Genomic DNA, 25,115 nt, shown 5'->3' on the forward strand with positions numbered 1-25,115 from the left:
CAGAGAGGAACCGCCGGGAGCTCAAGTGTGCTCCAGGCAGGAAGGGGTGGGCTCCAGAAGCACAGGACTCTTTCCAGGGGAGTATATACAAGTCTTTATAAAAGAACAAAGCTCAATAAATATGCAGCTTTACACAGAGCCAACCCAAGCCTGAGGTGGCCAGCAGGACTGGGAAGGAGAGAAAGAGGGGATTGGGGGCTAGGGTGCATCCCATTTGAGGACAGATGAGAGTGGCCATGGGAAGAGGAGCCTGGGAGCCCAACCCAGAGGATTAGAGATGGTAACTTCAGGAGTAAGGGACAAGGGACTTCCTGGGCAGGTGTGTGGAGAGGGTACTATTGCCCAGGCCTGAGGCTCTGCTGAGCCCTCCTCCACTTCATCCAGTCCGACAAAGTGCAAATCAGCCCTGGGGTGGTAGCTGGGGTCCTGACTGACACTCAGGCTCATGCACACATGAGGCAGCAGGTGAAGCAGGTGCCGCACCCCCAGAAGCATGCTGTCTGCTGTCCCTTGGTCAGTGGCACCTTGGAAGCCTCCATCTGCTCAGACTTCCCTGCAAGGGTAGGGAGACAATTTCCTTGGCTGCTGCCATTTGGAGTGGCTCTGGTCACCCTCTCCCCCCACCACGATCCTTAGTTCCCTTCACTGCTACCTGCCGGAGACACCTACAGGCAGTGGGATTACGCGGCTTGCCCAAGCTCCTCCATGTAAGAGGCCCCAGCATTTGCCCTCGGAGCGGCCCACTTCAGTGGGACCAGCTCCTCCAGTGGAGGAGACAGGCAGTGGGATTGAGTCTAAGGCTCCTCTCTATCCCATCCCCAAATGCTGATGTTCCCAGTTATCATCACCATGCCTTTACCCACTACCAGAACTTAGTACAACAACAGCACACTAAGCCACCTGTCCCATACGCCAGCCAGGCCACTCACGAGGCAGTGAGAGTGGAATTAAGCAGCAGGGTGGTCCTGATTCGGTAGAGCTGGGCCAGAGTCAACTTCCTGTGCTGGACAGAGATCCCTGGTGGGGGCTCAGGTTGGACCCTGGGAGAGGGTGGCTCTCTGTACCTCCTCCTGGCAGGGCCTGCAGGCTCCCCAGGCAGACAACTGGTTCTGTCCCCAGGCTCTGGAGACTCAGGGCTGCTGCCAGGTATGCATGCTGCCTGGCAATCCCAGCCAGGTCCAGCTTTCTGAGCAGAGCCCTGAGTCCTAGTGCCAGGAGCTACAGTGGCCAGGCAGAGCTCTGACAAGCTGCGGCTGGGAGCTGGGGGTCCTCCACAGGTGGCAGCCCCAGACAGCAGCTGGAGGAGGCTGGCCTCAGATTTAGACTTGAGCAGGCGAGGCAGGCTGGGCAGCAGCTGGACAGGGGTGCGGCGGCGGAGGCGGGGCGAGGGTGGGGGTGAAGGAGTTTGTGATAACTCTGTGGGCTGGGGCACTGGCTCCACCGCAGGGGCTGGAGCTGAAAAATCTTGCAGGGAGGTGGGGGACAGGGTGCCGTAGGCAGAGTCCATGGAGCAAGAGCGGCCATCCACTGGGCCCAGCGGCAGCAGTTCGCTGGTGGGTGTGATCGATGAAGCAGTGGAGGTAAGAGAGGGCTCATCCGACTGGGAGCTTAAGGGGCCACCATCAAACTCAGAGGACAGCATCTCCCCAGGTTCCACCACAACCATGGCCAGGGTCTCAGTGGAGCCATCCGAAGCACTGTGGGGCCAGGAGGAGGGTCAGCCCAACCAGAGGAAGCCTAGAAGGCCTGGAACAGATCTCAAGGCTCAGAGCTCCTCAAGCTTCTGGGCCCACAACAGACAATAATGGATTCCAACACTCTTTTCTGGTCTAAGAATCTTCAGCACAGGGCTCCAGGCAGCCACCACTAAGAGATCAAAGCTGACACTCAAATTAGAAACTGTTCTCCCTGCCTGGACCCTGGTGGGTTCTGAGCTGCCTCCGACATCCCCTTGCATGTTTACCACATGAGGCTCCTCAGAAGGGGCCATGGCTGGGTGTCAATGGCTGAGAGCATGAGTCCTTGGCGGGGGCACATGGCCTGCTGTGTGGTCTTGGGCAAACTTACCAGTGCTGGGAGTTGAGGCTGTTGCTGCTCCTGCGCAGGATGGTAGGGGAGCTGGCAGCCGAAGTGCTGCTCTCACCTTCCTCCTCCTCTTCTTCTTCCTCCTCTTCCAGTCTCTGCAGAGGTTGCTGGTTGCCTGGGTGCTCCTGTGCGCGCAGCTGTTGCAGCTGGTTCTGAAGGTAGGAGTGAGTGGGCACAGGGGTAGAATGGACTGGGACCAGCAGCCTCCAGTCTGGCCTGCCTACCCTCACACCACTATGCTCTCACCTGAGCATTGTAAATGGCATCCACCCAGCCTCGGCACAGGGCCTGGCCACTAGCCTGGAATGTGTAGGCCCCCACGGCACTGTGGAACTCGTTCAGGTAGATGAGGAGGAAGGAGCCTGGTCAGGAAAGACCCACATCAATGTTGGTCGAGATCAGAGCCCCTCCCATTGCAGCCCCAGCCCCAGCCCAGGAGCAGGGGCCAGTGCTCCTCACCAGGGTCCCGCAGCTCCCGGCACACAATCTTGTCCACCAGCAGTGGTGGCCTGATGACCTTGGTCCTCTCAGCCTTTTTCACTGCCTTGGTCACTAAGAGCAGATCAGTGAAGAGGAAGCAGTACACATCCATCTAGGGTCGGGGAGCAGGAGAGGGTCAGAGTCCTGGGCTTGCTGCAGTGTGCTGGGAGCACTAGGAGCACTGAGAACACTGCGGTATGCAGGGAGTGCTGGGAGCACTGGGAGCACTAGGAACACTATGCGGGGAGCACCGGGAAACTGCAGGATGCTGGGAGCACTGGAGTACACCAGGAGCACTAGGTTTTTGTCAGATACCTCTGCACCCCCCCTGCCCCCGTCAATCTTTAAAATTCAGAGAAAGATGATTTTCTCTGAGACACACATTTCTGAATTATTTCAACCAGTTTACATTAAAGAGAAGAAAAGGAAGGTGATTTTTAAATCACAATGTGTGATTTAGACTCTCAGCTACCCAGTGCCGAAAGCCTGAGCAGCACAGTAAGCAAGGCCCTGGGCAGTTCCTGGCCTTTACAGACCATGCCCCTCCTGCCCACCTCTATGGCTATGACCCTGCTGTGTATGTGTAAAGAGTAAATTGCTTGCAGACCACCGTCCATCACCATAGCTACAAAAATTGCTAGTTCTTGGGTCACCACTGAACGGACTCTGCAGCTGAGAACCACTAGCTGCGGCCCATGAGGTCCCCAAGAAGGGTGGCCCACACCAAAGGGGCAAGGAGGGTGGGGCAGAGCAGGGGGGGTGTAGCCCCTAAGTCACCTTGCTGTCCTTCCCCTCCTTCATCTTTAGGCTCCCCTCCAGCAGCAGCTGCCGTGTCTCCTCTGGGGAGGCACCAGGGATGGGTGCTGTCAGGTCCAGATGCAGAAATTCCTTCAGGAGCTGGGGATGGGGGTGTGGGTGTAGGGAAGGTTAGGATCTGAGCGCCCACCTCAGCTAGGAGGCCAGCATCACCCCCGGCTGCCATTTGGCCCTTCCTCCTTCCCAGCAGGACGGAGGCCCTTTCCCAAAGACACACGTGCCCACCTTGTCCACCTCGTCGTTGCTACCCTCCACCACCTCATAGGCATCGATGCGGCTCACCACGGCCGCCAGCCGCTGCCGCTCCTGTCGCTGTCTCATGCATGTGTTCACGTGGTGGATGAAGCGCTCCACCGAGCTGATCTGGGGACAGGCAGTGTGGCTTCAGGCCCGGGGACAGGGAGGGACAGACAGCTGGAGGAGACCCTACCCACTGTTGGGTTACCATGGTGGCAATGGCCTCCCTGTCGCGGGGCTCATCGGTCTTCCGCAGCACCGACTTGAGCAGCAGAGGGTATTTGGTGAGCCGTTGGTGGGGCTTGGCCAGCATGTCACTCAGCTTCAGCCGCTGGCACTGCTGGTGCTTCTCTGCCCACTGCAGCCAGAGGGGGCGGGACTCAAATCGGGCCCCGCCCAGCCAGCGGGAGCCCACGGCCCAGCCGCAGCACCCCCAGCGCCCGGCCGGCTCTCACCGTGATGTAGGCGCGGAACAGGTCGTTGTCCCGCAGCAGACCGCGCATGTACTCCATGCAGCCCTCCTCCTCCATGCAGTATCGGACGTACGGCTTGAACAGCGACCCGAACTGACCCAGGGGAGAACCACCACAGCACCTGTGAGCCCGCACTCCCTGTGGACCGGCCCAGGCCTCGCAGTGCTTTCGGGACCACCAGGGGTCCCGAAAGCTTATTATTCCCGTTTCCACGTGAGGAAACGGCGCCTCAGCGAGGTTGACTACTGAGACTACCGTGGCCAGGTGCACGGGTGGATGGCCAAGGCGGGGTTCACATACTTCCCACAGGGGTCACCCGGGGTCACTGGTCAGAGGGAATTGAGGGCAACAAGTACACGGGATTAGGCCATGGAGTCTTGGATGCCCCAACCCTGCCTCAGTGGCCTCGCCTGCGTCCGACCCTGCGCGTACCATCTTGAAGCCTTTGAGGAAGTCCCCAGGCTGCAGCAGGGCCCGCGTGCGCCGCGCCTTCTCCAGCACCGGAGCCATCACACTGCCCCAAAGTGCGCGGTGCAGCCGAGCGATCTCTGGGATGTTGCTGAACAGACGCTCCGCCTCCACCTGCGCAGGGCGGAAGGTGGGTCGGCCCCGCCCCACAATCCTGGCCCCGCCCCCTTCCCAGTACCTCCCCCGCCACCGCTCCCAGGCCAGGCCATACCTCGCACAACAGCCCAGACTCTTGCAGGTTCAGAAGGCAGCACAGGAACAACTGTGGGGACAGGGGACGCTGCAGCGGACCTGAAGCCCCACCCAGACTCAGGCTCCCTTCCACGAAGGCCAGAATCAGGGATAAGGAGGGAGCGGGAGCACCATTTGGTCTTCTCATTTGGGAGCTCCAAGGCCCCCGTGGCCCTCTTGGGGGTCAACCTGCCCTCGCCCCACCTGGAGGACAGCGGGGGAGACTATCCCTGCAGCATCCCCTGGATCCTCTCCTCTGCCCTGGCCCAGCCTCAGGTTTTGCCTTAGAGGGTGAATCCTCTTTCCAGGAAGACTTCTTGAACCCCCAGGCACAGGGCAGGTGCTCCCCTCCCTGAGCTGGAACCCCCACAGTGCCTATACATCCTGCTTCATGTAGGGTGTGGGCCCCTGGCACCTGGCACACACCAGTGTTCAGAAGCAGCGTTGAAGGAGAGAATGAGGCCTCACCTGTGTTCACTCAGCTTAACCTGCCCAATCTGCCTGAAGCCCCCTCCCAGGTGCCTGTGGAATCACCTGTTCCTGGGGGGGGGGGGGGCAGCCCCTCTCTGATTTTCCTGTGCTCCCTTTGTTGTTGGGTACCTGCTCTTTCTGCAAAACCCCAGATTCAGCTGAGAGTCCACCTAGAAAGAGACCAGGGCGGCAGGTAGGTGAGGTGGACGCTAGGATGGAGGCCCCCACTTACGTTGGTGATCACTCGCAGTTTCCTGATGTAGGAGGCCTCCGTGTGCAAGAGTTCCCACACTGCCTCCTGCTGGTGGCACTGCCGCCGGGTCAGCTTCTAGAGGGAGGGCAGGGCAAGTCAACTAGGAGCCCAGGGCTAGGCAGGGCAAGGTGGGGTGGGCAACCCTGCATGGAAGTCCTCGATTTCCTGATGGGGACACAGAGGTCCTGGAGGAGGCAGGCCACTCTCACCATCACATCAAGACACCCACTAAAACAGTCAAGCCCCGCACCATTTTCACACAGCTTATTTCCCCCAAAGTGGGGACAGCCTCTTGGGGCCATTTTATGGAAGATCCTGTCACTGGGTCCTCATAAGGGCTATCCCCCTTTCATACGCTAGGAGGGACGGGAAGGCTGCAGCTGCACCCACCTCATGCCCATCAATGAGCTCCCTCCAGCTGTCCTCCAGCCGGAGGCACGCAGTATCCTCATCCTCGTCCTCATCTTCCTCTTCCTCCTCCCAGGAGTCGTGGTCAAAGCGCAGCCTCCGGGGCAGCCGGGGCAGCCCAAAAAGGCCATAGGCATGCAGCTTGCCCTCCAACTGCTCCATCTTGTCCACCTCCTAGGAGGAGACCCACTGTCAGGGTCAGGGCCAGCAGCTGCCCTGCCCCTGGAGCCCACAGGGCCACATACCCTGCCAAAGGCACTGGTGCTGGGGCTTGAGCTGAAGAAGCCACTGAAGCGACTGGCTGCCCGGTTCTTCCAGCTGTCACTGCCCCCACTGCTAGTGCCACTGCTGTTGCTACTGGGTAGAGAGCAGCTGGAGGGCAGGGGGGGCTCTTGCCCCGGGAGGCTGGACTCCCCCAGGAACTCTGACATGTTCTTGCGACGGCGGCCAGGTGCCTAGGGAGAGCACGGAGGTCAAGGCCAGCCTGACCAGCCTCTGTGACCCCACCTCACAGGGATTCCCAGGACCTCAGGCCAGCTTGGGATGTGGGAGGGTCTCTACGCCTGGCCCTGGGTGTCAGCTCTCCTGAAACCTGGACTTCTGAGGGCTGGAAGGTGCAGACAGATTCGCCCAACTGTCATCCCCCAGCCATAAGCACAGAGCAGGTGGGAGGAACAGTTATACACACACTCAAAGGCACCAACAAGTACTGCTCTAAATGGGGCCCGTGCCATGTGAGGTCTCACTCCTGAGCACAGACGGGCTCATGAACACACACACTCTCCGACTCCCTGGGCAGCAGAAAACTCAGAGACAAGACCTGTGGCTAAATTCAGAGAGGAGCCCTAGGCTCACAGCTGGCTCCATCTTCCAGAAGGGGAAGTTAAACCCCAAGAGTGGACAGTGAGGGACTCAGAGTGACTTCCCTCTAAGCTGTCCTGCTTCCAGCGCTGACAGCCCCTCCTCACCAAAATGTCGAGGCTCTCCCGGCGGCTCTGGGGATCCACACGCTCCAGTGCTGGGGACCAGGCCCCGGCCGACCGCAGGATTGGCAGGCTCAGGGACTTGGAATCCTTCACACCCTGCTCCACTTTGCCCTCATCCCCTGGCTTGGCTGGGGTGGTGTGGGAGCAAAAAGAGGTCTTCAGTGCCTGGGTCCGAGGGAGGTGAGGCCCCAGTCCTCTCTTCCCAGAGGATCTGAGCCCAGGCCCAGCTGCCCTCCTCCCACAGCCCCACCCTGCCAGCACTGGCCACCAGCCCCGGCAGAGACACCTGTATGGTAATGAGCCTGCTCAGGGCCACAGCCAATGGGAAGCTGAGCCTGGAAAGGGCTCCCATCTCCGAGAGGAGGCACCACCAGGTCCTAGCAACCCGGCTACTGTGAAGCCTGCTGCTCACCTTTGACCCGAAGGTAGTGTCCACCAAACCTGTAGGCCTCGAAGGTGAGGGACAGGGGCGTGTTGGACTGGTCGAGGTAGATATCCACTTTGCCCAGTGCAATGCCCTTTCTTTCGAACACGGGCAGCAGCACCTCCCTATCCCCAAGAGGGAAATGTGTGTGTTAGGACAATTATGCAAGACCCCTCTCCACCCACCTCCCTATCAGAAAAGGGAGGCATGGGCAGACTCCTGTCCCCAGGGAGCACACAGGCCAGCACACGCACGCCTTCACAGGTACACTGGGACCAGGCCCTGCACACAGGATTGGAATGCAGATGCACAGACCCTCTCCTGGTCTCTTGCACAGGTACGATCATCCACACAGGACTGCCCAGAGGTGGAGACTCACAGCCACCTCTCTCTCTCCCTCTCTCTCTCTCTCTCTCTCTCACACACACACACACAGACCTGGAGCCTCCAACTAGGGAGGCCTCACTGGCCCCAGCCCCACCTCCTCCCCCGGCAACACTGAGCCCTACCCCAGCGACTTCTTCTTCAGAGCCGGCACGATCTCTGTCTCTATATTCACGTTCAGGTCAAACTTCAAGGTGAAGCACTCCTTGCTGGGGTCCTGTGATGACAGGGGTCTATCAGCTTCTCCACTGCCAGCCCTCATCTCCTACCAGTCCCATCCCAGGAGGGAAAGCCCAGCAGGCAGGTGAAGGCCAGGGGTCTCCCAGCCCTCCTCTGTCCCTGGGAGGCCACAAGTGCCCTCCTGCCCAAGGAGCTCCTGGAGAAACCTCAGCCAGAGCCAGGGCAGTGCTGGCTGCAGGGTACAGTGGCAAGGAAGGGACACGCTCACTCCGGACCCCATCCCGCATCCTAGAGTTCAGAGTGGGGAGGCCCCGCCTAGGGGAAAGGAAAGGGCCTGGGAGGGGCAGGCACTGTCTGGGCACTCCCTCTGCCGGCCCTGGGGGCTCCTCACATCTGTGTGTCTCCTCCTTGCTTTCTTCTTGGAGAGCCTCAGTCCTGTACTCTTCCGGTCCCTTCAGGGAAAAAGTGAAGGCAGATCTGGGAGGTGGGGGTGGGCCCTCACCAGGAGAGGATATGAGTGGGGCCTTGGCAGGTCCCACATGGGATTGTGCGCCCTCTGGTGGCCAACACAGGCTCACACAATGCTACCCAGTCAGGCGTGGGAGTAGGCTCCCAGACACCTTGCAGGCTGGCCCAGGCTGGGACAGCCTCCTCCAGGAACCAGGGTATCCACAGGGGTGGGAGGAGTTTGTCACCCGGCCCTCCTGCGAAAGGTGCCAAAGCAGCTGGTGCCTGGGGCTCTCCCCCATGGTCTCTGCTCTGCCCACCCCCCCCCCCCACCTACCCCTTGCCATCTACAGAGCTTTCCTCCTCCTCCTCATCCAGGTCCACCGCAGGGCTGGTACGTGGGGGGCATGACCGGGTGGACACATTCCGGGCTAGGACAGAGCCTTTGAAGAAAAGGGGTAGAGAGTTGCACCTTCTCCCTCCCTGACCCCTCCTTAGTCCTTGAACATGGCTACCTCCAGAGGGACAGTCTGTGACCCCTGGAATCCCTCACCAAGTTGCTAGGGTCCTTCAGGTCTTCAAGGAGATGGAGGTCTTTTGTGTGTGTGTGTGTGTACCAGGGATTGAACTCAGGGACACTCGACCACATCCCCAGCCTTATTTTGTATTTTATTTGGAGACAGGGTCTCACTGAGTTGCTTAGCGCCTTGCCATTGCCGAGGCTGGCTTTGAACTCGACATCCTCTTGCCTCAGCCTCCTGAGCTGCTGGGATTACAGGCGTGTACCGCCGTGCCCGGCAGAGATGGATTGTTCATGATCATCTATCCCTCAGACACAAAGAGGTACCCCAGGATGACACCCCAGGTGCTGGGATCGTTGCAGGCAGGGACCAAAGTCCATGGATCTTCCTTTCAGGCATCCCCTCACCACTCTGCATGGACAACACCTGTGGTCATGTGGGAGGGAGAGCAGGGCCAGCACTGCTGCACAGGCCTGGGACGGCCTTCAGAGGTGGGGCGGGCAGGCCCTCTCAGCCAGAGGGGTTCCTTGTTTCCTACCACAGGTCCTCTGACCTGCCTCCACCCCACCTGCCTCTGCCTGGAGGATCTGCCCGGAAGTCCCTGCCCTGAGGACCGCAGAAGGAGAAGAAAGGGGACTTTCTCCAGCTGGTCTGGGCCACACAGCACGGGGAGACACAGGCCTGCCCTCGAGATGGGCACTGGCCCTGGAGGGTCTGTCTTGCTAAAACAAAAGAACTGCCACGTATTTGGATTACAGATGACTCTCTTCCTCCTGATGACCCTGTCAAGGTTCCAAGGGTTACCAAAACACTGTCCCCACCCCAGAGCTGCCCAGGAACTCTCCGGGCCAGCAGGGGCCCTCTCCTGCTGACCTTGTGGGGGCAGGTCGAAGCGGACGTGCCCATCATAGCGCACGGCGCTGTGGAACTTGCTGTCACAGGCCTCACAGAGGTTGAGCGGCCCCCGGCGGTGCAGCTGCTGACAGTCTGCGTGATGGCACACCTGCAGGTGGAGAAGGGGAGGGTGGGTCAGGGCTCCACGGGCAGGCACAGGTGCCGCCCAGACCGTGGCAGTGCCCAGCTGTGGCTGGCCCTCTCACCCAGCCAGCCATTCCCACGGGCACCTGATGCTTTGCCCATGTGAATTCATTTGGCAAACCTTCCCCAAGCACCCGCCGTGTGCCCATTCCTAGGAAGGCAGAGAGAAGCAAGGCCTGCCCTGGAGGAGACCTCGAGCAACAAGCATGAGGCTGGCAACCAGGGCCTCTTCCTGGGGCCCGGGCAGGAAGACCCCCAAGATGGAGCTTGGGAATGCTCTTTGGTTTGGCCAGTTTGGTGTTGGCGAAGCCCTCCACCCATCCTGCCTTCTGTCGTTAATTCTGAGGCCCTAACGGCACAGGGTAGAGCTGTGGAACAGTCACCTGGGGTCCACACAGCACTGCTGCTGACTGGCACCTAGATTTACTGGGCCTGCCTCCTCCATCCTCCAGGGTGACTGTCAGGTCTTCTCTGCCCTCTAACCTCCAATGGCCCAGCCTAACCTACTGTGGTCACTCTGCTTCCTGCTATTCCAGAAAAACAAGCCAGCAGCAGGAGACCCGCATGTCCGGTCACTGCGTGCCGGTCCCAATCCAGTCTCAGGCAGCCTCCCTCCCAGGCCCTCCCCCAGGGATGCAGGGATGCTGCTCAGATTCCCCCTTCTCCTGCACGGCCAAGTGTCCCTCCACAACACAGGACCACAGTCCGGCACAGCTCCAGGAGCCCTCCACCTCAGGAGCACTGCTGGACCCAGCCGGCCGCACTCCCCCGCCAGCCCCTGCTCCTTCCCTCCACAGCGCAACTGTGTCTGTGTCCACACTCACCACAATCACCACTTCCCAGGCCTTGCCTCCCATTCTGTTTCCTAGTTTTCATTTTTAAATATTTCAAACCTCATTGGGCACAGTGGCACATGCCTGTAATCCCAGTGACAAGGGACACTGAGGAAGGAGGATCACAGTTCACTGCCAGCCTTAGCAACTTAGTAAGGCTCTAGCAACTTGGGGAGACCCTGTGTCAAAATAAAAAATTAAAGGGCTGGGATGTGGCTCAGTGGTGAAGCACCCTCAATCCCTGGTACCAAAAATTTTTTTTTAAGAGAGAGAGAATTTTTAAATTTTTTTTTTAGTTTTCAGCAGACACAACATCTTTGTTTGTATGTGGCGCTGAGGATCAAACCCGGGTCGCACGCATGCCAGGCAAGCGTACTACCGCTTGAGCCACATCCCCAGCCCCCCAAAAAATTTTTTTTCAAGCCCACTGAAAGTTATAAGAATAATAGCACAATGACATCCACACAAGTGTCAATCACTGTCACATCTGACTTCACTCTCATCACTCCTTGCTCTGATGCAGAAATATGGCATGGCCTGAGAATAAGAATTTGTTTTTTTAAACAGGCTCTCACTATGCTGCCCCTGATGGTCTTGAACTTCTGCACTCAAGCAATTCTCCTGCCTGAGCTTCCCCAGTAGCTGGGGCTACAGTGGTACGCTACCCGGCAGCTCAAGGATGTTTCCTGCAAAACCCCACACAGTGGACACACTTGAGAACCAGGCCCTGTACGGATATTCCTTCTGATTCTCTCAGGCTCTCGGCTGTCTAAGGTAGGTCCTTTGTGGGGCTTTCCTCACCCAGAGTCCAGATGAGGTCTGCACAGGACCACGGCTCTCTCTTCACTCCTTGACCAGTGAATTCTCCAAGAGCTTTTTGTTGTTGTTGTTTTGGCGGGGAGGAGAAGGGGGTCTTTCATAACCTGACATTTGTAAGTTTCCAGCTAGTGGCCTGGCAGGAAGCCCCATGTAGATTGGCCCTAGATGGTTTCAGGCTGAGTGTCTGGATTGGGACTCTACTGACTCAGTGCTCCCTGACAACTGATCATTTGGGGATTTTTTTTTTTTTTTGGTACTGGGGGTTGAACTCAGGGGCACTTGTCTACTGAGCAACAGCCTCGACCCTATTTTATATTTTATTTAGAGACAGGGTCTCACCAAGTTGCTTACTACCTCACTTATGCTGAAGCTGGCTTTGAACTCACAATCCTCCTGCCTCAACCTCCCGAGCTGCTGAGATTACAGGCCACTGGGGATCTTACTGCATCCTCTAAAGTCCCTTTTCCTACCTGGCATGTTGACACATACCTACAACCCTAGCTACCTGGGAGGCCAAGGCAGAGATCATCATAAGTTCAAGGCCAGCCTGGGTGACAAAGCCAGATCCTGTCTCATAAGACAGAAATAACTCAATAAATTTTTCGTGTTTTTTTTTAAAATGTTTATTCTTAAGTTTTAGGTGAACACAATATCTTTGTTTTACATTTAAGTGGTGCTGAAGATGGAACCCAGTGCCTCGGGCATGCTAGGCGAGCGCTCTACCACTGAGTCACAACCCCAGCCCCAAACTTCTCTTGTTCTAAAGCCAGCTGTGCTAATTTGTTACAGCAGCTCCAGGAAACTAATACATTGGGCGAAAAATCTTGGGGTTACTCTGGACTTCCACCGAGTCAGTCTGAAAACTCTGCTGGCTGTATCTTTAGTTTCCATAACCTCAACACCCACCGATGCCCCTGTCACTTAGCCAGATGGCATCAGTGGCCTCCCAACTCTTCTCCCCAGCTCTGCCCACCACTTCTCCATGGAGAGCCAGAGTGAACATGTGCGAAGAGGAGTCACATTCCATCCACTCTAAACCTTCCAACGGCTCCCATCTCACACCCACAAAAGCCAGACGTGCCCTGTCCCACACGTCTGTCCTGGCTTGCTCTGCCCCACCTGCCGGCCTCCTGTCTGTTCTCTGACCTGGCATTTGCTGGTCCCCCAGATGGCAAAGCGTGTACCCCTGCCTCCTCTCCTGCAGATCTTCACTTGCAAAGCCACCTCCTGCCCTTCTGCCCCTGACCTTGCTCCCTTCTCTCCTGACCATCTCCATACTCCACTCTGTTGCCTCCACACCGACGCAACTGCACGTCTTCACCTGTCTGACTCACAGCCCTCAACTACACTTGATTAACTTATTAATTGGGAAAGTGGAGAGGCACTGAAGAGTTTTTGGCTGAGGAGAGCCAGATCAGAGATTTCCAAGATAACCGACAGGGCAAAGGTGGCCTGGACAGCAGAGAAACTGACCCCAGGAAGGAGATGGGAGGTTAAGAGGAGGTGGGGAAGGTTGAGGTCCACTGGTGATTCCATCCTCATGTGTCTGGGGCTGCACTGAGGGTCTTACATGTGTCACCCTCTCCTCCTGGGAGAGGGGGTTCTTATTGGACCTATTTTATCTAAGAGAAGAGTAAGGCTCAGAGAGGTTAAGTCATTTACCTACAGTCACATAGCCAATGGAGTCAGGACTTGAAGCCAATGTATGTGACTCTAGATCCCAGATTTTAATCACACTCATACCATTTCAGGCATCTGAGAAGAGAGATGAGTGGAGGAGACAGGACACATGTGAGCCCTGGGGCCTTGTGGACAGGAGAAATTAATCTTCATTTGATGCTCATTGTTTTGGCCCTCTGTTCCTCACTCCTCCATTACACAGAAAAGGGTTCAGGGCACAGAAACGGTGATCACTGGGTGATCCTGCTTAAGGGGTCTACCTTTTGTGGAGCTGGGTCCTGGGTGGCAGCAATGGACACTATAACTCAGACTGCTGCTGGCAGCCCAAGCGCCAGATGACCCCACTCCTGTGCCCCTCACAAGTGGTTATCAGGGCCTGAAGCAGGGGTGTGGGTCTCAGCCACTACAGCTGTTCCTGGCTCCTGCCTTAACTTACTGCCTCACTCACCCACCCCACCCCACCCCAGGCACTGCTGCCAAAGCCTGGCTCTGCAGACTCGGGCCCCAGGCTCCCAGCATCTCCTCTTGATAAAGACACTACTCAGCCCCTCTTCCCAGGAGGTCCCCAGTCTCCCAGCTCAGCACCCCTGCACTGCACCCAGCCTGGGCAGCTAGCCTGGCACAGGCTCCCCCTCTAACCTCTTCCTAACCCTAGCAGCTTAGGTGCCAGTGTGGGTGGCGCTGCAGGCCAACCAGGCCCCAGCCCCATAGTGGGTGTGTGGGGGCAGGAGATGGCTGGCAAGTGCCTTTAGGGTCCTGAGGGGGGTCCCTGGGATCCTTTCAGCCCAAGTCTCTGACTCTGTGCCACAGTCATGTTTTTAAACCAATCCAATAAACAGCAGATTTCACACAAAGATCCACTCCTTACAGCAGATTCAGTGTTCAACAAATATTTATTGAGCACCTACTATAAAGCACTAGGCTCCCTTGAGGGCCTGGAGAGTCACTCCCCAGCCCTGCAATGAGCTTTGGTGAACACCACCACCATGGCTGCAGCTACAATGCACCAAAACCTCACCCCTCCAGTCTTGTGGGCACCCCCAGGGTAATAAACACCAGCTTCACCATGAAGCTCAGGACTAGGACCTGAACCAGGTATTTCCAGACTTAACCATGCAGATCTGGCTGAGGACCCAGCTGCAAGGTGCAGGAACACACACACAAGCCTGCCAGGGAGAACCAGGAGCCCAATTGAGGGGCTGAGGCTGGGGTGGGCAGAGCTCCTTTGGATCATTTCCCCTCCCCACTTCCTCACAGCCCATGTCCAAACCACAGGCCTCCCCAGCTCCAAAAAGGGCCAGGAGTCTCCCCAACATTTAAGCTGAGTTGCCTTGTCCCCCAAGCCAGGTTCTTGGACCCTTCTCTCAGACTTGGGTGCCCCTCCCCACCCTTCCTGCCTGCCCACCAACACCCCTGAGGGTAGGCACCCCTGACAGCCCAGGAGGAGCCCCAGGTGGGGTACAAGAAGTCCCCAGGGGAGACCCCACCCCATGCAAACCACGGAACGGGCAGATCCCACACCTCCAAAGGCGATGGCCTTCCTAATAGCAAGGGAGGTGGGAGGGTGGCGGGGCCTGGGAGCACAGCCAAGGCCGCCCAGGGGCACCGGGAGCCAGGCTCCCCCTCACATAGGACTGGCCACAGGCAGAAGGGAGGACTGTGTGCCCAAGAGGGCGCGGGGCTGGGACCCGTCCAGGGCCCGGGACGCAGGTGTGTCCCCACACAGGACGGGCACAAGGGGCCCGCTGGGCGGGGGGCGCCCTCCCGCTTGGGGCCCGCCCCGCCCCCGCCCTACCTGGCCAACGCTGGCGCGGGCGCGACCCCCGACGCACAGGGACTCGGGCTCCCGGGAAGGCGGCGCGAGGCCCGGCCTGGAGGCCGCTTGGCGCCCGGAGACGCCGGGCCCTGTCCCCATGGCGGCCGGAGGAAGCGGCGGTCTGCGCCGGACGACGCGCGGAGCCCCGCTTCCTGCCATTGTGCGGCCGCGCCCGCCCGGCCGAGCGCGGGACGCGGGGCCGGGGCCAGGGCCACCCCGCGGCGCCCGCGCACGCCCCCCCGCCCTTGTCCCGGAGACGCCGCCCCCCCCCAGCCAGGGCTCCCGGAGGGTCCGTGTCCGCGCGCAGCCGGGGACGCCCCTCCGCTCGGACCCCAGCCTCCCGCCGCCGCCACATCCTGCGCCCAGAGGCCTTCCCGAGGGTCATCCCAGCCCCGCGCGCAGCGCTGGCCCAGCGCGAGGTCCCGGACCCCTCGGGATGGCGCGGAGGGGTGGGCCGGGAGTAGGGGCGGCTGGGGGGTGCGGGCCCGCGGTCAGGAAGCCCACAGCCCAGCTGGGCTTTGCTAGAGGTCCCTCTGCTCCAGGCGGGGTCCCCACCGCCAGGGGGCGCCGAGCAGAGCCGGGATGGGGTGCGGGGTTCCCACTAGGTGCCCATTGAGCGCTTTCACACTCAGTCCCAGGAAGCGGGTAGGCACTATTATCCCCACTCATCACATGGGGATGAAGTGACACAGAGACCTAAAAGGGTATTGGCAGGGCCGAAAACCAGACCTCGACTCCAGTCCTGTAATGGCCTCCTGGGGATACTCCTCAGTACCCAGTCAGGGCCACCCAGCCCACCCACCCCTAGACAGCTCCTCCTCCACCTGGATACATGCAGAGAGTGAGGAGCAAGGGTCTGTGAGATGGTTTTGAGGGGGCAGCAGTTTATCAGGGGCCAGGAGGCTTCAAGAGCCCCCACTCCCAAAGGCCAAGTCATCCATTGTCCACACCACAGGCAGATCTGTGTGTGTGTGTGTGTGTGTACCTTCTTGGGGATTGAACCTAGGGCTTTGCATGCGCCAGGCAAGCAGTCTGTCTACCTCTGAGCTACATCCTCAGCCTTTTAAAAAAATTTTTTTTTCGTGGCTAGCTGGTTCACTGCTAAATTGTCCAGGCTGGCTTGGACCTTACAACCCTTCTGCCTCAGCTTCCCGTCTAGCTTGGATTACAGCCACTGTGCCCAGCCAGGCAGGTCTTTTGAAAATTGCTTGGAATAAAATCCCACCATGGTTTGGCTCCCACTTTGCCTCCTAGGTGGGCCCAGAGGATGGTCACGGTGGCTGGCCTTCCTGCTGGTGGTCCCTAACAATTCACCTAACTCAGGGCCTTCACCCTGCACGCTCTATCTAGAACTCCACGCACCCCTGATCTTCAAATGGCTGGCGCCGGGCTCCAACTTAATGCTACCTCCCCAAGCCCCCACCCCCCCAAAAAAAAAAAAAAAACTGGGGCAGTGGCTCAGTAGTAGTGTACTTGCCTGGCATGAATGAGGCACTGGGTTCGATTCTTAACACCACATGTAAATAATCACCTGAAGTTGAATTCATTCCTTCCTAGCTTCTTTTTTCCCCCTGTGTACAGGGATTGAACTCAAAGGTGCTTAACTACTGAGCAACATCCACAGCCTTTTTTTCCTTTCTTTTAAATACTCTTTAATTGTCAATGCACCTTTATTTCATTTATTTATATGAGTGCTGAGAATTGAACCCAGTGCCTCACACATGCTAGGCAAGCGCTCTACCACGGAGCCAAACCCCAGCCCCAATCCCCAGCCTTTTTTATTTTTGACACAGGGTTTCCCTAAATTGCTTAGGGCCTTGCTAAATTGTTGAGGCTGACCTCAAACTTGCAATCCTCCTATCTCAGCCTCCTGAGTCACTGGGATCACAGGCATGTGCTACTGCACACTAGGATGTCCTTGACAGAGGCCAGGATCGTGGCTAGCTGGCTCACGTGTCCTCAGGTCTTTCCATGGTACTGGCCCACAGGGGTGTTCTCCATGTAGGTGAGATCAAAGAATGGCTGAATGAAGGCAAAAGAAGGTTCTTCAGCCACAGCAGAACTTAGGGATAGGGTCACCTCAACCAGGATATCACTTTCTGACCAACAGTCAACACAGCGTCCCCCCTGCTAGACCAAAGGGTCTCTCCCTCCTCTTAGGATCTGTGACCTCTGGCCTGCTGGGCCTGGACAGGTAAATTTCCATTTCAAATCCTGGTGATCTTGCCGCAGCCCCTGGCCCCTGCCTCACAGGCAGACAGCTACCCTCCACTGAGCACTGCCAAGTGCCACCACACCTGTTCCAGGAATTTGTGCAAAGCCCATTCCTCCTTTCAGAGACTCCAGGAAGAAGACACGTTACTACCCCAACTTGACAGAGGAATAAGCTAGGGAGAGGGTGTGGGACTTGCCCCAAGGTCAGCAGCACTTAGGTGGGGAAATGGGTACCTGAGCAGGCCCAAGAAGTCCTGGCCCCTGACTCCCTGGGGAGGGAGCCTCTCCCCAGCCCAGCCCAGGCCAGCCAGGGCTGGCTTGCTGAAACTGATACTCAGAAACCAGATGCTAAGGCTGAGGAATCCTGGTCTCCAAGGCATCCCCTGCCCCAGGCCATTCTCCCCTAGCACCAGCTCCCTGGCCCCAAAAAGCAAAGGGTAACCCAGAGCATCCTGCCCCATGATGGTTGGGATCCAGCTGGTCAGGGGTGGGGACAAACAGCAGCTCCTCATTCCACCCACAGCAAACTGGCCTACAACCAGGAGCCGGGGCTCCCTGGTGGAGGGATACCCTTGTCCGGGGGTTCTCCAGCAGCAATAAACTATCCTGGGAGCCTGCTGGCCCCAAGGCCCACCCACCACCTCAGAAATCCAAGGGTGGAGCCCGCATGCACGGGCAGGCTGGCCAGGCGGGACATCTGTCTTCACTGCACAAGGCCCACGGGCTCCTCCCTCCTTCAGCCTGGGCCTCACTCTTTGTCCTCTGGGTCCCAACACCCATTCAGAGGCAGAGCATTTACTAAGGCAGAAGTGGGCCCAGAAGACCTCTCGGCAGGCTAGGCCACCCCACAGGCCCTGTCCTCTGGGGGGGTCCCGGCACAGAATGGAGGCTAAGGGAAGAGGAAGGGGCTGTGAACTCTTCTGCTGAACCCTGTGGGAATGTGCCAGACCCATGAGAGCACCTGGTACCCACTTCCCCAGTGCCACCCAGAAGGCTTCTTGAGAGGGAACTGAAGAAAGGATCTGGGGCCCTTCCCACACTGGGCAGCAATCTCCATGTGACCAGAACACAGGCCATTTTTCCAGAATTTACTACATAAGGATGGCTGACAGATCCTGGGGTGTCCCTGGCCAAGGGACAGGGACTAGGAATACACACCAGGGGACTGCCACACCAAGCTTGAGAAAGGTTATTGGGGAATTGTAGGGCCACGGACCCTTTTGGCCCCCATTTTCTGGTCTTCCACAGGCCAAGGTCTCCCTTGGGTTCATGGATGCCCCTCCCATCTCCCCAAACTATCCCAGGTGCAGCCTCTTGCGCCCCCTGCTGGCTTCTAGAGGACTGACGGGGGTCTTCCTGATGGAGCTGGGTAAGTGGCACTAGACTCAACCACCAGACAAGACTAGGCCGCTCCAGGATCCCCCGCAGAGCCAACAAGGCCACAGTCCCACAGACTCCTCATGTGCACACCACTGGGCCGACTACTGGAGTCCGTGGGGCAGGAGTGAGACCCTTCCGAACTCAAGTAAATGGAAATGGAGCCAGTGGGGACCCTATTAGAACCTTGTGGGGCCCTAGACTTGGGATTCTGACCATTAACTCAGGGGATCATGGTGCCCAGACCCTCCCCCACCATCCAGGGAGATTCACCTAGAGACACAGGTCACCTGCCTGTGGTTGGGGCTGGGCGAGGGTACTGGAGTGGCCACAGGACTAGGGACACAGACCCAGGGAAATCGCAGTAGGCCACAGGTGACGTTGGGGTGCACAGGGGCCCCAGGAAGGGCCAGGCGCCTGAACCCTGCCAGATGGTGGCAGGAGGCCGGCTCGGGGAGTGGGTTGGAGGCACCGCTGTCCCAGAGGGGCCCAGCCCTTTACAGATCTCCGGAAAGTTAAGTCCCTGGTCATTAACCTGGACTTGAAGACAGATGCTCACCCGTGCAGGGGCGAGGGCCGGCGAAGGCAGCTGCCCTGACCAGCCAGAGGACTCCCCAGGGGCCCAGGCGAAGGGACCCACAGGCCAAGCCAGGCTCCTTCTGCTCCATCAATGGCTGTTCTCTGAACTGTCCCTCCGCAGTGCCCCAGAAACGCAGTCCTTCTCGGGGGCCCTTCCTTTTTAACTGGCCCCCGCCTGGCATGGCTGGCAAGGGGGCCGTCAGTCCTTTGAAGTTCCGCTCTCCCTGCAGCCAGAGTTTAGAAAAACCAGGCTCAGGCCTGGGGGAAGGGCCCTCTCCCCGCACTGCTCCCGGCCGAGGGGGCGGGGCGGGGGCGAGGCTCAGTCCGCAGCGTTTTCCTGCGCTTTGAAGCCTCTGCCTTCCCTCTGGCCCCTTCCCAGTTCAGGACCTCAGACTGCCAGGGCCCTCCTAGCAGTCGCTGACTCTTTGGGGCTGGACCCCAGAAGGGCAGCTGTCTCCTCTGTCCCTGCTTGATGAGCCAGGTGCCCCAGGCCTTCCTTTGTTCCCGGTCCCCAAAATTACCTAGGCAAAGCCCAGCCCCTTCAGATGTAGATAAGACCACAGCCTGGCTACAGCTAGAGGGACCAGCCACTCCCAAAGCTCCCCAAACCTGGCTATTCCCAAGGGCACCTGGTCTTCTGTCTTTTCCTGGCAAAGCACTGTCGGGACAACAGGCCGGTCCTGTGTGGCTTCTCTGACTGGCCCACTCCTCCCCTCTGCCCAGAGCCCACTGGCCTTCATCTGACACCCGGTGGACCCCTCTCATCCCTGCCCCTTGCCCTGTTATGCTGGAAGGGAACTCCCAGGCCTCTTGGTGCCACCTGCTTGAATATGCCCAGGGGCAGCCGCACGCGATGCTGGAAACTCTTCCCCATATCAACCAGAACTAGTGCCTTGGGAGCCAAGGAGGAAAAGTCACCTCCCTTGCCCCCTGACTACTCCCTGGGAATGGGAACGCTGAGGGCCGGCAGACCAGGTAGAGCCTGGTAGTCGGGCTCTCCATCCAGCTGTTGGGGTCCTCCATTATCACGTGGTGAAGGAGTGGTCTCTCCTGTCTGGGTGGGAGGAGGCCTGGAGGTGCTCCTCTGGTGCCTCGTGGTGGGCACTGAACAACCATGGCTGCTAGGATCTTACCTTTGTTGGAGCACTATGCCCGCCAGGACCAACACCCTCAAGTCTTTTGTCCCCTCAAATGTGGTGACCCCAAAGTCTAGGGGTGACTCTCTCCCATGCTGGGGATGAGCTCTGTGCTCACAGTTGGTGCTCCGTGAATATCTATGGCATGATGGGCTCTCTGCAAAGCCCTCTCTATGGGTCTCTCTTAATCCTCAACACAAAAGTTTGATGCCTGTTTCCAGATGAAACTGAGGCTCAGAGAGGTACAATGACATGCCCAGGGCCACACAGCTGCAAGGTGTAGGGCTGATCCTGGAGCTCACAGGTGTGACTTGCTATGAGTATCTTCATCCTGGAGACGGGCAGGGACACCACTTTTCTCCTGGGGTCTCTGGAGCATGCAGTTCAGACCTCTCACCTGGACATACAGGGTGCTCCTGGTCCAGCCTGCCTCCCTCTCCTCAAGTCCCCTCCCATGGCCCCTGGCTTCACCTGCTATTTATGGCCCCGGGTCCCCATCCCCTACTCTTCCCGTTTTCCTTCACCTCTTTACCTCCTTTTCCCAGGAATCCAGTTGCTTTCCCCAGGAATCCCATCCTGGTTGCCCATCCCACCCCACTGTGAACTCCAGGGGCAGGAGGAGGTAGGGGTGGGGCAGCTAATTCATCTGAGAAGTCCAGGCACCCAGGAGAGTCCAACAGAACCTCCCGAGTCCCTCCCTGTTTGCAGATGGCCCTTCCTGCTAGCCATTCCTTGAGTGGCTGGAGAGCGTTAAGAATGGTTCAAGTCTCCCTGTAGGTGAACTTGCTGGTCATGCTGTGCCGGTGGGCAGGTTCCTTCCCCTCTCTGGGCCCTGGTTTCCTCACAGGTACAAGGTAATAAGGGTGATGCTTCTTCCCTGAGGCTTTCATGAGATTCATGCAACCAGTTCAAAGGCCTAAGACCCTGCCTGGCTATAAATGTGCTCGGGCAGTAACAGGTTCTATCTTCAACGGTATTGATGTATATATTTATCTCTTGTACTGGGGATTGAACCCAGGGGTGTTCCACCACTGAGCGACATCCCCAGTCCTTTTTATTTTTTCATTTGAGACAGGGTCTCACCAAGTTGCTGAGGCTGGCCTTGAACTTTCAATCCTCCTACCTCAGCCTCCCAAGTAGCTGGGATTACAGGGGTGCACCACTGCACCCAAAATTATTCTCTGCTCTTCACAAAACCCGAGTGTCCCTGGCCTCCTTTCATTCTCCACCTGTGCATTTGTGGCAGCTCCCCCACCCCCCCCCCGTCCCCGCCTTCCACTCTGCCTATCCCTGTTCCTACTACCACCAGAGGCCCCCTCCTCCAAGATACCCTCCCTGACTGGCCCCCTGACTGATCACTCAGGCATCTCTCTTCTTGAAATCAGTCTGTAGCACTTGGCTCATGGAGGTCGCAGAAGTGACAGGGCTCAGACTCCCCCTTTGCAGACTGGACCACCCTGTGGCGGCTGCTGCCGGGCCCCTCCAATCATCTCTCTTCTCAGAGGCCTCATCTCTTCAGAGCCTGGGTCCTCCCACCCTTATCCCTGTCCACAGCCGCTTGGGGACCTGCCCTGGAAGCAGGGCCCAGGGGAGGAACTGGAACACTGTGCCTCTGCCCTATTGTCACCCCCGAGGTCAGGCAGAGGCCTCAGGACTTTGGAGCCCTGGCAGGAGGTCTGCTGTGGGGAGCAGAGCCAGTGTGTTGCCAGGAGCCCCCATCTGGGGGAGAGGCAACCAGCCAGCACCAGAGCCCAGTGCCAGGCACCATCGCAGCCAGCAGATTGTATCTGACATCACAGCCGCCCCCATGCCCGGTGACCACAGCAACTGGAGGCAACCCCCTCCTCTCCCCGCCCCCAGAACAGTCCTCCATGTTCCTTCTAACCATGGTCCTCCTGTACAAGATGAATGTGCATGTGTCTGGTGGGGGGGTGGGGAGCGGGTGGGGGGGTGGCAGGGGTGGCATTTTAAATTTCCTGCAGCTGGCAGGGCTAAGCTGCAGAGTAGTTAGGCACATGGGCTCTGGCATTACAGACGTGGGCCCTGGGTTCAAGTCCCGCTTTCCTGCTTGCTGACCATCTGTCCTTGGGTAGCCACTTCACCTCCCTGAGCCTCAGTCTCCCCATCTCTATGTGGGAATATGGTTAGAACCCATCAAGGAAGAGAAAATTCACTGAGTCCTTAGAGTCTGGGCCCAACACAGTGGGTTGCAGCAATTATTACTATTGTCATCAAAACATGTGGGAGGAGGGTGCCTAAAACATGGTTCTATGGCTGGCTCCATCTCTCATGAGCTATGAGGCTTGAGCCAATCCACAGGACCTCTCTGAACCTTGGTATCTTCATCTGCAAAAGAGAGTTACAATACCTTCCTGCAGAGCTGCCACGGCAGTGCATAGGCACAGAAAGCATGTGGCGCAGAGCCCAGTGTGGATAAGCAGAAGTACCCAGGCACTATGTTTGCTCTGACCCCTCTTCCTGGCCCCCTTTTCCCTGATTCACATTCTGCACCATCCTGAGCCCTCAAACTCCAAGACCAGTTGTCCCCCTCTTCCCTTTAGCATCCCCATGGCCACGGTCAGGCTCATCAAGTCCCTTGGTGGTCACTGGAACAAAACCTTGGGGACCACTTCTGTGACACGGGGCTGCAGCCCCTCAGGTGGGCGGCAGGAACCGCAGTGCAGCCAAACGCGGCTCTCTGTTCTTCAGAAGTCCCCCAACTCTGCTTTTCCTCAGCCAGGAGCAGCCCCTCTGCCGTACTAGCAGCCCCCGTGGCCCTACCACCTCTGAATCCAGAGGACAGTGCTGCCCAGCTGCCGTGCCCTTGCCAGGGCTCCATGGACATCCGGGGCTTGGATGAAAAGGGCAGTGCGAGCCCGTCCCCTCTGCCCCAGGACCCCCGCTGCCCAGCCTCCCTACCTTGGCGGCCCGCCCCTTGTCCATGCAGGCCGGGTGCTGGCAGCGCAGTCCCTTCTCCTCGGCTGGGCTCTGGTCGTCTGGGGAGGAGGAGCAGAGGGCATCCGTCAGGCAGGGACACCCAGGCCCTCCTGGGCTTCTGTGGCCTCCCAACCAGGGGACTGGTGGGGCGGTCTCCTCTCTCCTCCCTTCAAAGGAGGTCAGTGTCCTTTTCTCTTTTAAATGCCAACTTATCTGCCTGGAATCTGTTTGCAGAGACCGTCTCTTGCTGCAGCTCCCCAGGGAAATTGTCCAGATTCCATGGGGAGAAATGTCTTTGGAAATAAGCTACTCCCTCCCTCTGTCCCACGAGTGGAGGGAGGGGGCAGCTCGGTGACCTCGGGGGCCCCAGTTCCAGGGGATCCCAGCAGCGCTGGGGGGAGGGGCACTCCAGGGGTCCGAGATGCCCTTTCGCCCCGCCCTCCACATCACTCTCTCCAGGGATGGCCACCCCGCAGAGTCCTGGGGTGACCCCCTTTCCCTGCTGCCATCTCTGACCCTGAACTTGGCCCCTCCAAGCCGCCTCCCCTCCCGGGGGCCGGGGCGTCGCGGCGGAGGGGGCAGGGCCGGGCGGCAGGACGCAGGGGGAGGGGAGGCCCGCGCCACCCGCCGCCGCCCGCCCGCGCCCCTGGCCCCTCGCCGGCCTGCGCGCGGGCCCCGGGCCTCCGCCCCGCACTCACCCATGGAGCCGGCGCCGCGCCGGGGCGCCGGGAGCAGGAGCCGAGCGGGACGAGCCGGAGGCCGAGCGCCTCGGCGGCGCTGGCGGGAGGCGGGGCGGGGCAGGTGGCGGCGGGAGGAGCCGCGGGGACCCGCACCGCGCCTCCCCGGAACCGCGGGGTGTGTCCAGGTGCCGTCCCGCCCACCCTGCTCCCGGCCGCTTCTCCAGGCCCGGAAGGGCCTGCGGGGGCGAGGAGCCGGACCCCGAGCTGCAGGCTGGACCCGCCCGCCCGGCCGCCCCCCGCGCCGCGGCCCAGGGAGAGGTGGGGTCGGCGCCCCGAGCAGCCGCTGCGGCCCCGCGCCCGTCCTGGGGTCTGCATCGTTAGAACTGTATTGGAGGGCAAATGCCAGGAGACCACGGCTCAACTCGTCCCCAGAAAACTAATTTTCACAAAATAACCAGCACCCGGCCAAGCAGCGGAGCATCCCCAGAGCCCCGGGAGGCCCCCACGTGTCAGCTGCTTCCCCAGGGGCGCCCCTGCTTCCCCAGGGGCGCCTCTAATTGCCGGGCTTAGTTTTGTCTGGTCTCCTACTTAAAGTGGAATCGCCAATACTTGGAACCCTTTGCAATACAGAAACAGCCTAGGAGAGGTGGCCAGGACTCCCAAAGGACACAGCCAGTGTCCGGAGCTTGCCTGCCGCTAACCCACCCCATCCTGTGCTTTGGTGCCAGGAGGCTCCAGGAAACAGACCTCAGAATAGAATGCCTGTTTCCCTGGGCCACCTCCAGCATCCAAAGCCCAGCATCGGGTGGGCTTCCCGGCCCTCTCCCCTGGAGACCTCTCACCCTCAGCAGGATGCTGCACAGATTCCCTAAGTGGGCTGAGCCCTCGGGGATGACCAGGAGGACTCTTGGCAGAGGGAACTGTGGTGGGTCCTGGACCTTGAGGGCTCCCTGGAGGATCCCTGGAAAGGCTCCCTTGTGCCAAGCCCTGGGCTGAGTGCACGGAACCCACTGGTGACCTTGACGACTTGGGGAGTTTGTCATGGGCGGGTAAAACAAGGTGGCCCCTTGGGAGCAGCACATCTGCGCTGCAGCAAGGAGGAGGCTCAAGGGGAAGGGGCTGTTTCGGAGCATCTGCACCAA

General features: G+C 59.0%; 1 protein-coding gene across 4 annotated transcripts; it reads right to left on the minus strand.

Annotated features, from left to right (window-relative positions):
* Positions 1–70: 70 nt before the first annotated feature.
* Plekhg5 (pleckstrin homology and RhoGEF domain containing G5) lies at positions 71–24,073 on the minus strand. 4 transcript variants are annotated; one of them, XM_071617291.1, is made up of 22 exons: positions 23,992–24,073; positions 23,276–23,352; positions 9,738–9,867; positions 8,681–8,786; positions 8,288–8,348; positions 7,842–7,933; positions 7,321–7,457; positions 6,891–7,036; positions 6,168–6,377; positions 5,905–6,096; positions 5,494–5,589; positions 4,771–4,821; positions 4,524–4,673; positions 4,074–4,184; positions 3,827–3,976; positions 3,607–3,744; positions 3,343–3,462; positions 2,545–2,677; positions 2,332–2,447; positions 2,068–2,237; positions 930–1,697; positions 71–553 (listed from the first exon to the last, which is right to left on the minus strand). In XM_071617291.1, the coding sequence occupies exons 1-22, from the start codon at positions 23,993–23,995 to the stop codon at positions 544–546; spliced, it is 3,168 nt and encodes a 1,055-aa protein (XP_071473392.1). In that variant the 5' UTR covers positions 23,996–24,073; the 3' UTR covers positions 71–543. The 4 variants fall into 4 exon arrangements, with proteins under 4 accessions (XP_071473392.1, XP_071473391.1, XP_027803575.2 ...); XM_071617290.1 differs by lacking the exons at positions 23,276–23,352; positions 23,992–24,073 and adding an exon at positions 15,030–15,160; XM_027947774.2 differs by lacking the exon at positions 71–553 and having other exon boundaries at positions 926–1,697.
* Positions 24,074–25,115: the final 1,042 nt, after the last annotated feature.

The sequence above is a fragment of the Marmota flaviventris genome, chromosome 10 (assembly GCF_047511675.1).
Source record: "Marmota flaviventris isolate mMarFla1 chromosome 10, mMarFla1.hap1, whole genome shotgun sequence".
Taxonomy (NCBI): Eukaryota; Metazoa; Chordata; class Mammalia; order Rodentia; family Sciuridae; genus Marmota; species Marmota flaviventris.

Coding starts and splice junctions, on each gene's coding strand:
- Plekhg5 (XM_071617290.1), bottom strand. CDS start 15,149: ATGGGGACAGGGCCCGGCGTCTCCGGGCGCCAAGCGGCCTCCAGGCCG. Junction 4,822..5,493: donor AACTGCGAGTGATCACCAAC/GTAAGTGGGGGC, acceptor CTGTCCCCACAG/TTGTTCCTGTGCTGCCTTCT. Junction 4,674..4,770: donor AGTCTGGGCTGTTGTGCGAG/GTATGGCCTGGC, acceptor CGCCCTGCGCAG/GTGGAGGCGGAGCGTCTGTT.